A 12,047-nucleotide genomic window follows, 5' to 3' on the forward strand; every position below is an offset into this window, starting at 1 on the left:
TTTTTTCTTTCAGCATTTTGAATATATTATCCCACTCCCTTCTGGCCTGCAAGGCATCTGCTGAGAGCCTTATGGGGTTTCCCATATACATGACAAGCTGCTTGTCTCTTGCTGTTTTCAAAATACTCTTTGTCTTTGACTTTTGACAATTTGATTATATAGTCGACTCTTGAACAACATGGGCTTGAACTGTACAGGTCAACTTACACACAGATTTTTTTTTTACGAATGCAGTACAGTACTGTACATGTATTTTCTCTTCCTTATAATTTTCCTAATAACATTTTCTTTTCTCTAGTTTACTTCATTGTAAGAATACAGTATATAATACAGATAACATACAACATATATGTTAGTCACTATTTATGTTATCAGTAATGCTTCTGGTCAACAGTAGGCTATTAAGGTTAAAGGAAGTCAAAAGTTATACATGGAATTTCTTTTGACTGCCATGTTGAAAAGATGGAGTCAGTGCCCCCAATTCCCACATTGTTCAAGACTCAACTATAAAGTGTCTCAGTGTGGATTTCTTTGGATTCATCCTAGTTGAAGTCTACAGAGCTTCTTGATTCTAATATCCATTTCTTTTCCCCAACTTGGGAAGTTTTTAGCCATTATTTCTTTAAATAAGCTTTCTGCCCCCTTCTCTTTCCTTTCTTCTCTGGGACTCCCATAATGTATATATTGGTCCACTTTATGTCATTCCATAAGTCCTTAGGCTTTCTTCACTTTTTTTTTCATTTTTCTTTTTATTTCTCTGAGTGTATAATTTTAATTGATCTATCTTTGATTTCATTGATTATTCTGCTTGATCAAGTCAGCTGTTGAACCCTTCTAGTCAATTTTTCAGCTCAGTTATTCTTTTGTCCTAAAATTTCTTTTTGATTCTTTTTTTAATAATTTCTGTCTCTTTGTTGATGTTCCTATTTTGTTCATGCATCATTTTCTTGAGCATGTAAAGCATCTTTATGATGGTTATTTTGAATTATTTTTAAGTTAGTCATATAACTGCATTTCTTTAGGACCAACTTCTGGGGGGTTATTTTGCTCCTGTGTTTAGGCCATGCTTATTTCTTTATATGTATGATAACTTTGTGTTAAGATTCATGCATTTCAAAAGACAACCACTTTCTCCAGTCTTTATGGACTGGCTTCATTTAGGAGAAGACCCTTACCAATAAGCCTGGTAAGAGATTCTGGAAGACTCTGAGACCTTTTTTAGGAGGGGTGCAACTTCTCTGGGCCTGTGTGTACAATTTCTCAGTTAGGTTTGCCGGTTTCTTTTATAGAAGTATGTAATCTCTTACTACCTCTGGTATAGGTTTGTGGGACTGCAAGTTGTCTCATTCTATAGCAACAAGCTTTCCTCTCTCCCTTGTTCTCAATGGCCAGGAGGCATCCCAAGTATGCTGACTCCCCATCTGTGCCCTAGTCAGGTAAAACAGATACCTGTCCCTCAGACAGCCTTCTGGATGGCATGGAGCTGGGTGCATGCTCCACCTTTCTCCCTCCCTTCCAAGGGAGAAGCCTCAGGTTATGCTCTTTCTCCCGATCAAACCAAAGCATACTGACTGCAGCAAGCTGTTCCCCACCTGTTTTTTTTTTTTTTTTTTTTTTTTTTTGTTCTCAGCAGCCCTCAGGTATTCAAGCTATGCTGGTTCTGTAAGTGCTGTGGATGAAGCTAGACAGAAATGGGCAGCCCTCTGAAGAGTCAGAACACAGGATGCATGAGTGGTAGGCCTCCCTACCAAATAAGAGGCCTCAAATTGTGTATATACATATATATATATATATATATATATACACACACACACACACACACATATATAGTATATAATTATATAATATATAATTATACAATAACATGTTATAATATATCATATATACACACATTTATATAATATATCATATAATTATACAATAACATGTTATACAATAATATCTATGTTATATATATATATAATAAATATAATATAATTATACAATAACAATGGTATACTACTTGGTGATCAAAAAGAATGAAATCTTGCCATTTGCAACAATGTGGATGAACTGGAGGGTATTAGGCTAAGCAAAATAAGTTAGAGAAAGCCAAATATCATATGATTTCACTCACATGGATTTTAAAAAACACAGCAGATGAACATGGGGAAGAGAAGGAAAAATAAGATAAAAACAGAGATGGAGGAAAACCATGAGATGCTTAAATACAGAAAACAAACAGGGTGGCTAGAGGGGAGGTGGGGGGGGGATGAGCTAAATGGGTGATGGGCATTAAGGAGGGTACTTGTTGGGATGAGCACTGGGTGTTATATGTAAGTGACGAATCACTGGGCTCTACTCCTGAAATCAATACTACACTGTATGTTGGGGTGCCTGGGTGGCTCAGTCGGTTAATGTCCAACTTCGGCTCGGGTCATGACCTCACGGTTCGTGGGTTCAAGCCCCACGTCGGGCTCTGTGCTGACAGCTCAGAGCCTGGAGCCTGCTTCAGATTCTGTGTCTCCCCCTTCTCTGCCCCTCCCCTGTTCGTGCTCTCTCGCTCTCTCTCAATAATAAATAAACATTAAAAAAATACTACACTGTATGTTAACTAACTTGAATTTAAATACATAAATTTAAAATTTTTTAAAAATCGGTGAAAGGAAAAAAAGAACTTATACAACTCAATACCAAAAGAACAAATAATCCAATTAAAATGTGGGCAGAAGACATGAACAGACATTTCTCCAAAGCAGACATACAGATGGTCAAAAGAAACATGAAAAGATGCTCAACATCACTAATCATCAGAGAATGCAAATCAAAACCACAAGGAGATATCACCTCACACCTCTCAGAATAGCTAAAATAAAAAATACAAGAAACAAGTGCGGGTGAGGATGTAGAGAAAAAGGAACTTTCGTGCAATGTTGGTGGGAATGCAAACTGGTGCAACCACTGTGGAAACCAGTATGGAGGTTCCTCAAAAAATTAAAAATAGAAATGTCATACAATCCAGTATTCCACTACTGGGTATTTATCCAAAGATATTGTGGCACCTGGGTGGCTCAGTCGGTGAAGCGTCCAACTTCGGTTCAGGTCATGTTCTCTCAGTTCGTGAGTTTGAGCCCCGCGTTGGGCTCTGTGCTGACAACGCAAAGCCTGGAGCCTGCTTTGAGTTCTGTGTCTCCCTCACTCCCTGGCCTCCCCTGCTCACTTTCTCTCTCCCTCTCTCTCTCTCTCTCTCTCTCTGAAATGAATAAACATTTAAAAAGGAATATTAAAACACCATTTCAACAAGACATATGCACCACTATGTTTATTAATTACTTACAATAGCCAAATTACAGAAGCAGCCCAAGTTTCCATGGATAGATAAATGGATAAAGAAGAGGTGGTATCTATATACATTGAAATATTACTTAGCCGTAAAAACCGTGGAACCTTGCCATTTCCAATGACGTGGATGGATGTCAAGTGAAATAAGTCAGTCAGAGAAAGACGGATACCATATGATCTCACTCGCCTGGGAAATTTAAGAAACAACACAAAGAAAAAAAGCAAACCAAAAAACAGACTCAGCTATAGAAAACAAACTGATGGTTGCCAGAGGGGAGGGGAGTGGGGGGCTGGGTGAAATAAATGAGAGAGATTAAGAGTACACTTACCATAATGAGCACTGAGTTGTATGGATTTATTGAATCACTATATTGTACACATGAAACTAATATACCATTGTACGTTTAACTATACTGGAATTTAAAAAAAGACTCTAGAGAGAGTAACATCTGAATTTTTACTTTCAGAATTGATACGGTGAATTATATTAACAGACTTTGTAATGTTCATGCTTTGGTTTCTAGATTAATCTTTTCTCGATTATGTTGATGGATGTGGTAAATTGACCCTCAGGATCAATCCACTGTGTTCTCAGTGTGCCTTCCTGAACTGAGGAAGCTGTAATGCTAAAAAATATAAACTCCCACTTCCTTTTTGGCTAGGTTAGTGGGAGTGGACTAGGTTTTAAAAATTCTCTTAAATTTTTCTTTAAATCCAAATAAAATTTAAGTTCTCTTAACACTTGGCTGATGTTTGGAAGATAGAAGTGAGACAGATGCTATTTTCCTGCTGATTGCTCTGTCAGGCAAGGTTGTGGAGATAATGATCTTATTTACAGAAGGTTATATCCCCAATTATTAGCTACTAAAATGTTAAAAGCCCGATGAGGTGTCAGTGGCAAAGGTTTCTAATGCCCAGATTTAGCTATGGTGTTGGGTCTTGAACATGACAGTTCCGGTGGTACCCTCATGACATCCCCCCCTCCTGTCTGTGACAGAAATCGACTGCAGAAATACAATTTCCAGTTTGGCCATCTTTTACTTCCTGAAAGTCCTGTCTAGATCTCTTTTCTCTAGTACATTTGATGATTTTGTAAGCCTGTGTTTATTTTCTTAAATTTCTTTACACTTTAAATTGGTAGGGTAAATGCAGATTCCAGTATTTGAACTTTGCATCAGCTTCCAGAAAGCATTGTAGATAATGGATGACAAAAATGGGCCCGCAGGATGGGAAATCAGAGATGGCTGAGTTTGACGGCAGTCAGGATCGCGTTATCAGTACAAAATACTCAGTTCCCACAGCCCAGCTGTGCAACAGTTAACAGAATGAAGTAACTATTCAAAAAAAGGCTTTCACACAATGAAAGCCAAACGACAAACTCTTAAGCATGGCCTGTATAGCTTATAATCTCCTTCATGATCTGCCCCCGTCACTTTTCTGATCCCATCTTTTACCATTCTCCATATTACCTAGTATATTTCTTTTAAAAAAAAATGTTTAAACATTTATTTCATGAGTATTAATTTCCTTGCAGAAAACAGAATTTCTGCCAATTACACAGTATTCCAATATGACAAAAAATGTATTTGTACACATAAACCTTGTTCAACAAAGATGTTCTCTTTGTAGGTCCAAACTCAAGAACAGGCCTAAACTGGCCTTTATTATGTTCATTTATTATGGGTAGATTTCCCATTTTACAAGCAAACCTCTATGTATGGGAAGAGCTTCAGGGTGTCAGAAAGTCTTTAGCATATATTTCCTGATCCCAGGGGCACAGATTTCCCCTGTTGTCCATCAAATGACACCCACTTGTAACTGCAGGGCATTCTTCTACTCCAGAGTTAAATACATAACAAATAGACGAGAAAACTACATAACAAACAGAGCTAAATACATATAAAGACATAATGCATACAGAATAATCCCCTGGTAGCCATATATGCCCTCCAACCTTATCAAACCGTAATTTGCTTACTGTTCCTCAAATAAAATATCCTAATCCCTATCTCTTTACCATTACCTTCCTCCCCCCGCCTTTTTTTTCCCTCCCAGTTTCCTTCACCTGGAATTCTATATAAACTTCTATCCAAATACCACCATTTCAAGGACCAGGCAAGGTCCGATCTCACCACTAAAGGACAAAGTCTTCCCTGACTGTCCTACCCTATGGTAATCTGACCCTCTTTAATCTTTTTTTTTTTTTTAAGGACCCCTGGTTTCTTTTATTCTGAATTGCTTAACACATCCTCAACAAACAAACGCAAAATGTAACAACAACACAACTAAAAAACCCAGATCAAACGTGAGATAAGAGGAAAAATGCAGTATCTATGGGTAACACACAAGTAGGAGACAGAGAATGCCCCAATTACATTATCTACAACCAGGTAAGGAAACGCTAATCTTTGAATGGACTCTGGAGTCCACATCTGATTGGTGAGTCAGGAAGATTGTGATTTAGATTTAAGTGCTAAATGTCATTCCATTGCTACTTCATGACTTCCTTACAATCTAGGTCATTCTCTGACATTATATCTTTGAATATTGTGACCCTCTTTAATCTTTAAAGAGCATGTGGCTGTAATATTTTTTTCTGCCTAATACTGTTAATTAGCTTTTCACAAGTTTTTTGCTTATCTTGCAATTAGATTGTAAGCTCCTTTTTTTTTATTAAATATAATTTATTGTCAGATTGGTTTCCATACAACACCCAGTGCTCATCCCAAGATTGTAAGCTCCTTAAATGCAGATTCCTGTATTTTGTTTTCCTTATTTTCTTCATGCATCTAAATAGTAGATACTCTACATGTCCCAGTTTTGAAAAGTAACATGGTCAATCCAAACATGACCCAACACGTTCATTTAGTGTTCTTTAATGGATTTTGCTAGAACCGCGTTCATACACTTTTTTGTATACACATAGATTTTCTGCCAGCCCAATATATTTCTTTGAGGTTTTTATATAGCAGAATTCATCAGCTTACTCTGTGTCCCAGCCACAAGACTGCAGTTGTTCATCCTGTGGGAACTCAACTTCAATGTCATAAAATTTGAATCATCCTTCTTCTAGCTTTTCTCAGAAAGCTCATATATGATGCTCTTTCTTTGTTTGTTTGTTTTCACATGTTTAGTTATTTTTGAGAGAGAGAGACAGAACACGAGCAGGGGAGGGGCAGAGAGAGAGGGAGACACAGAATCTGAAGCAGGCTCCAGGCTCTGGGCTGTCAGCACAGATGTGGGGCTCAAACTCATGAACCACGAGATAATGACCTGAGCCGAAGTCAGATATTTAACCAACTGAGCCACCCAGGTGCCCCATGATTCTCTTTCTTTGGCAAGTCTCTTGCCATCTACTTTGTTCAAGTCTTCCTCAGGATCAAGTGTTGTTTCCCATTGAATTTGTTCCACTTTTTTTTTTTTTTGCCAGACTTTGCCCCCACAAGTGACCTTGAAAAAACGGAATAACTTCTCTAGCTGCCCCAGGGACACTTGTTCCAGGTAACTCTTGTGTCACGGATTATTCTGTAATTGTTCAGCAGTTCTGTTGCAATCTGAACACTTTGAAAAGTTTCAGACTAGCATGACGCGTTGGCAACTTTCCCCCTTTATCTCATTCTCATAGAGGAAGATAATAGCTGGAGTCTGGAACCTAATTCCACATCTCTTGGCAATGCACATCCTTCTCACATACACTTCAGGGTAAATCAGAGGAAATCTGATGAAAAGGTGTTAGTCCTTAGTGACTTCCCGCTGGAAGTGGAGAGGGAGACAGGGAACTCCCGATCCCGCTCACAGGACTGCCCCTGGGAGTCGGGCGTACCTAATATATTTCCATAATATTTGCCAGTGTATCATTTAGAGATTCATTTGACGGAAAAGCAAACAAACCCTCCACACTAGCTTAAATACATCTATTTTGATCAAATAAATCATCAGTGTTTATACATTACGACCATTAACCGCTGAGCTATGTGACGTTTCATGTTAAATTTGTATTCTCATACCAATTTTAACTTCCCCAAATTAGAATTCGTGTGTTTTAATATACTTGGCTTCTCCGTGTACAAACTCTTTATTCATTCCCAAATTTTCAGTGGAACCCATCAGGAATTCTATCAGTTTAATTTTCTTCTTTAGTACATTCCTCTGCCACCAACTGCACTATGTAATCTCTAGACTGGCTATACAGCTGTCAACCTAGGCTTTCCTTTCTCTACCACTGAACAGATCTCATTATCTCATATCGTTGAATCTCCAGTTTCTAGGGATCCATATTTTCTTCTTTTTCCCTTACTTTCTTTCTTTTTTTTTTTTTTTTCAACGTTTTGTATTTATTTTTGGGACAGAGAGAGACAGAGCATGAACGGGGGAGGGGCAGAGAGAGAGGGAGACACAGAATCAGAAACAGGCTCCAGGCTCCGAGCCATCAGCCCAGAGCCTGACGCGGGGCTCGAACTCACGGACCGCGAGATCGTGACCTGGCTGAAGTCGGACGCTTAACCGACTGCGCCACCCAGGCGCCCCACTTTCTTTTTTTTTTTTTTTAATTGTTTAATGTTTATTTCTTTTTGAGAGACAGAGACACAGAGCACGAGTGGGGGAGGGACAGAGAGAGAGAGGGAGACACAGAATCTGAAGCAGGCTCCAGGCTCTGAGCTGTCAGCACAGAGCCCGATGAGAGGCTTGAACCCACACACCAGGAGATCATGACCTGAGCCGAGGTCAGACGCTTAACCCCCTGAGCCACCCAGGCGCCCCCTTTTTCACTTACTTTCTTTACAGAGTTTGGCCTTCAGTAATTCCTGGGAAAGCATTAATAGAGTATTTTGAGACCTTGCCTTCCTGAAAATACCTTTATTTTTTTTAGAGATTAAAACAAAATTCTAACATTTATTTATTTTTGAGACCAAGAGAGACAGAGCATGAACGGGGAAGGGTCAGAGAGAGAGAGGGAGACACAGAATCTGACCAGGCTCTGAGCTGTCGGTACAGAGCCCGACATGGGGCTCGAACTCACGGACCGTGAGATCATGACCTAAGCCAAAGTCGGACGCTTAACCGACTGAGCCACCCAGGCGCCCCTGAAAACACCTTTTTTTTTATATCATCCCTGAGTTTAGTTTGACAGGCATCCAGGGCGCTTGGGTGGCTCAGTCGGCTGAGTGTAGGACTTCAACCCAGATCATAATCCCTCGGTTTGTGGGTTGCAGCCCCATGTCAGGCTCTGTGCTGACAGCTCAGAGCCTGGAGCCTGGTTCGAATTCTGTCTCCCTCTCTCTCTGCCCTTCCCCTGCTTGTGCTCTCTCTCTCTCTAAAAAATAAACATTAAAAAAATTTAGTTTGAGGGGCACCTGGGTGGCTCAGTTGGTTAAGCGTCCTACTTCAGCTCAGGCCATGATCTGGCGGTTTGTGAGTCCGAGCCCCGTATTTGGTTCTGTGCTGGCAGCTCAGAGCCTGGAGCCTGCTTTGGATTCTGTGTCTCCCCCTCTTTCTGCCCCTCCCACACTCATGCTCTGTCTCTCTCTGTCTCTCAATAATAAATAAACGTTAAAAAAATTTTTTTTAATTTAGTTTGACAGGTATCCAATTTGAGTTTGTAAATCATTATCTCAGAAGTTTGACAGCATTGTTCCATCACATCCCAGTTTTCAATGTTGCTCTTTAGAAACCTGAGGCCATTTTGATTTTCCTCCCTTTGGGTATGGCCAGTTGTTTGCTCTCCAGAATCTTTAGGAAGTTGTTATTTCTCTCCAATACTTTTTTCTCATCCAAGTTTTTATTCAAATTCCAGTGAGTTCACATACAGTGCAAGATTAGTTTGAGGTGTAGAAGCTAGTGATTCATCACTCATATATAATACCCAGTGTTCATCACAAGTGCCCTCCTTAATACCCATCCCCCATTTAACCCATCCCCAGTCCACTGCCCCCCCAAGCAAACCATCAATTTGTTCTCTATAGTTACAAGTCTGTTTCTTGCTTTGCCTCTCTTTATTTCCCCCCAATATTCATTTGTTTCTTAAATTCCACATAAGTGAAATACATACAACGGAATATTACTCAGCCATAAAAAAGAATGAAAGCTTGCCACTTGCAATGCCATGGATGGAACTATAGAATATTAGTCTCTCCAATATTTTAAAATTTAGATATGGGCTTATTTTGATCCTTTTCCCATTAAACAAATAGGCCTCGTTAGTCTGTCAATGGATGTGACAAACCATCTTGTAGAATTTCTTTGATGTTATTCTCCTCTCCACATTTACATTTCTTTCTCCCAGCGCTATTATTCATCCAGTAAAGTTTTGCTGTTTTTCTAATGTTTCCAGTGTTCTTTCCCCTTCTTCCAATTTCCTAGAGGTTGCTTCATATTACCTTCCAACCGCTCTGCCTGAGTACTTTCTTCTGTCATGGTGCTGATTCCCAAAAGCTCATTTTAGTCTTCTATCATTCATTTTAATAGCATCCTATCCTTGCTTCATGCATGCAGTGGAATTTCATATCTCATCAATGATATTACTTACAAATTGCAGGACTTTGGTCTACTTCCTTAATATGTTTTCGTTTTTCCATGTTACTTCCCCCCCCCCCATCCCTGTGTTTTTCTATCAAGGTAGAATGTTTCTTCAAATGGCTGCTGGCCTTTGGCTGATTCATATTAAAAGATGAGGCCTCTAAAAGCGAATTCAGATCATGTGTGGTAGGGCACAAAGAGTATCCAGTGGGCCTCCTATTAAGGTTATTATATAGGTCCTGCCATGTCATTAGGGTGAAGCCAAGTGTCAATATAAGTGAGCCCATTTTTCTTGGGTTATGCAGTTTCTGCAGAGAATAGAACATATTTTGCTACATTGGAAGGCAATATTCAACAAGAAAATAAATGCATTTAGAAAATTGAATCACGAGACAAATCTCACATTGAAACATAACCAGGATATATTTTAAATGAGGCCACAGTTAGACTCACAGTTGCCAAATATTTTGTACTCAAAAAAATTGTGGAATGAAGGGTAGCTGTTTGTAAACGGACTATTTGGAGATTTTTGTCTTACAACTGACAAAGCCTTTAATTTCATGGCTGATGAGCACATAGGGGCTGGAAGCTGGAAAACAAGCAGAAAGGAATGTACCGATGTTCACCAGCTGCAGGCTTGGGTTGACAAAGCAAGTAATATAGAGTGATAAGAGGGAGGACAGAAAGTAAAAGGAAAGAAACAAGCTCACTAGAAGCAGGACAGTAAAAGTGGCAGTGGTCTCTCGGGAGGCTCTGGGAGAGAGACTGGTGTGGTGAAGGTATTGGACTCTCTGCTTATGTCTTTGCAGGAAGAGCACTATGGAGACACTGGCCCAACCCATGGGTCCCAAACACAAAATATCAAGGAAGGTAAACAGGAATGCACAGAGTGAGCTTACGAATGAATTGGACCCTTTGACAGAACACAATCCAAAATCCCTTTTTGTAATGTTTCTAGTACTCCCTGGGTGAGTCACTTTCACTGGCACGACAATATTTATCAGGAGATGAAGAATCCAACAGAGGCAACAGGAGGGTTGAACAAACTTAGGAGCTCTCAGTTTGAGTTCTGCCCACCTGGGATTGTTAAGACTAATAGTAATAGCCTGGAAGCCACTCAAAAGGCAGGTGGTGCAGAGAGAAACCCCTCGGGCCACCCTGTGCGTATAAAAGACAATCTTACACATAGCTTCTCCCAGGAAATTGTCCAAACAAAAAGCAGCCAGTGTCTGAGGGATTCCCCTAGAGAAAAGGATCAGAAAGTTGGCTAAGGCCAAATGGTTGAGAATTAGGTCTGTACGTCTCTGAGCGTGTTTAGTGAACAAAGTCAACACATAGATATAAAGGAGTAAGGAATTCCCTAGGAGCCCAGTTCCAGTCTGGAAGAGAAAGAGAATCCCCACTACAAACTCACAAGAAGCCATAATGTCAATGCCCAGAAGGAGCTTGTTTTATTCAAAGCCAGATGATCTAGAGAGAAATAATATGTGCATTATTTTCTTTAGCATGGCAAATTCATTATTAACAAATTTCACCTTTACTCCTCTTTGCAAAATCCTACTTCATATTATTGGATGTACAAATATTGAGTCGAACTACTCTGAAAGAGGAATCTAGTTCTCTTCCAAGAGTATACGATTTGCTAGCATTTCATTTAGGGTATGTGGATGCACATTTATGAATGACAGTTTTCTAAACATAGGCTACCCAAGGGTAGGAAATGGTAAGTTTATGGTCCCAATATTTCACTTCCTTTTCCCCACTCTGTAGTTTAAATATTTTAGATTCTCTGCCAACTTTTACATGATCTGAAAGTTTTTGTTTCTTTTTAAAAATTAGAAAATGCTGGGGCGCCTGGGTGCTCAGTCGGTGAAGCATCCGACTTTGGCTCAGGTCATGATCTCACAGTCCGTGAGTTCGAGCCCTGCGTCAGCTCTGTGTTGACAGCTCAGAGCCTGTAGCCCGCTTCAGATTCTGTGTCTCCCTCTCTCTGACCCTCCCCCGTTCATGCTCTGTCTCTCTCTGTCTCAAAAATAAATAAACATTAAAAATTTTTTTTTTAATTAGAAAATTCTATGGTGTGACCACTGTTCTCCCATAATAAATGGTTTATGGAGCCAGGTAATGTCAACTCCATTGACTAGGGCAGGCACCCCCTAATTCATAACAGCCTTCGTGAAACCAGGTTTATCCGTTCATGTTAATGGCTC

General features: G+C 39.7%; 1 protein-coding gene and 1 pseudogene across 1 annotated transcript; both read right to left on the reverse strand.

Moving 5' to 3' along the window:
* Positions 1-6,196: 6,196 nt before the first annotated feature.
* Positions 6,197-9,735, reverse strand: LOC102959595 (annotated as a pseudogene).
* Positions 9,736-10,352: 617 nt separating this feature from the next.
* Positions 10,353-11,261, reverse strand: LOC102969077 (vomeronasal type-1 receptor 1-like). The gene has a single exon (XM_007086617.1). It carries the CDS (start codon positions 11,259-11,261, stop codon positions 10,353-10,355), a length of 909 nt encoding a protein of 302 aa, XP_007086679.1.
* Between the last annotated feature and the right edge of the window lie 786 nt (positions 11,262-12,047).

The sequence above is a fragment of the Panthera tigris genome, chromosome E2 (genome assembly GCF_018350195.1).
Source record: "Panthera tigris isolate Pti1 chromosome E2, P.tigris_Pti1_mat1.1, whole genome shotgun sequence".
In the NCBI taxonomy this organism is placed as follows: domain Eukaryota; kingdom Metazoa; phylum Chordata; class Mammalia; order Carnivora; family Felidae; genus Panthera; species Panthera tigris.

Coding starts and splice junctions, on each gene's coding strand:
- LOC102969077 (XM_007086617.1), bottom strand. CDS start 11,261: ATGGCTTCTTGTGAGTTTGTAGTGGGGATTCTCTTTCTCTTCCAGACT.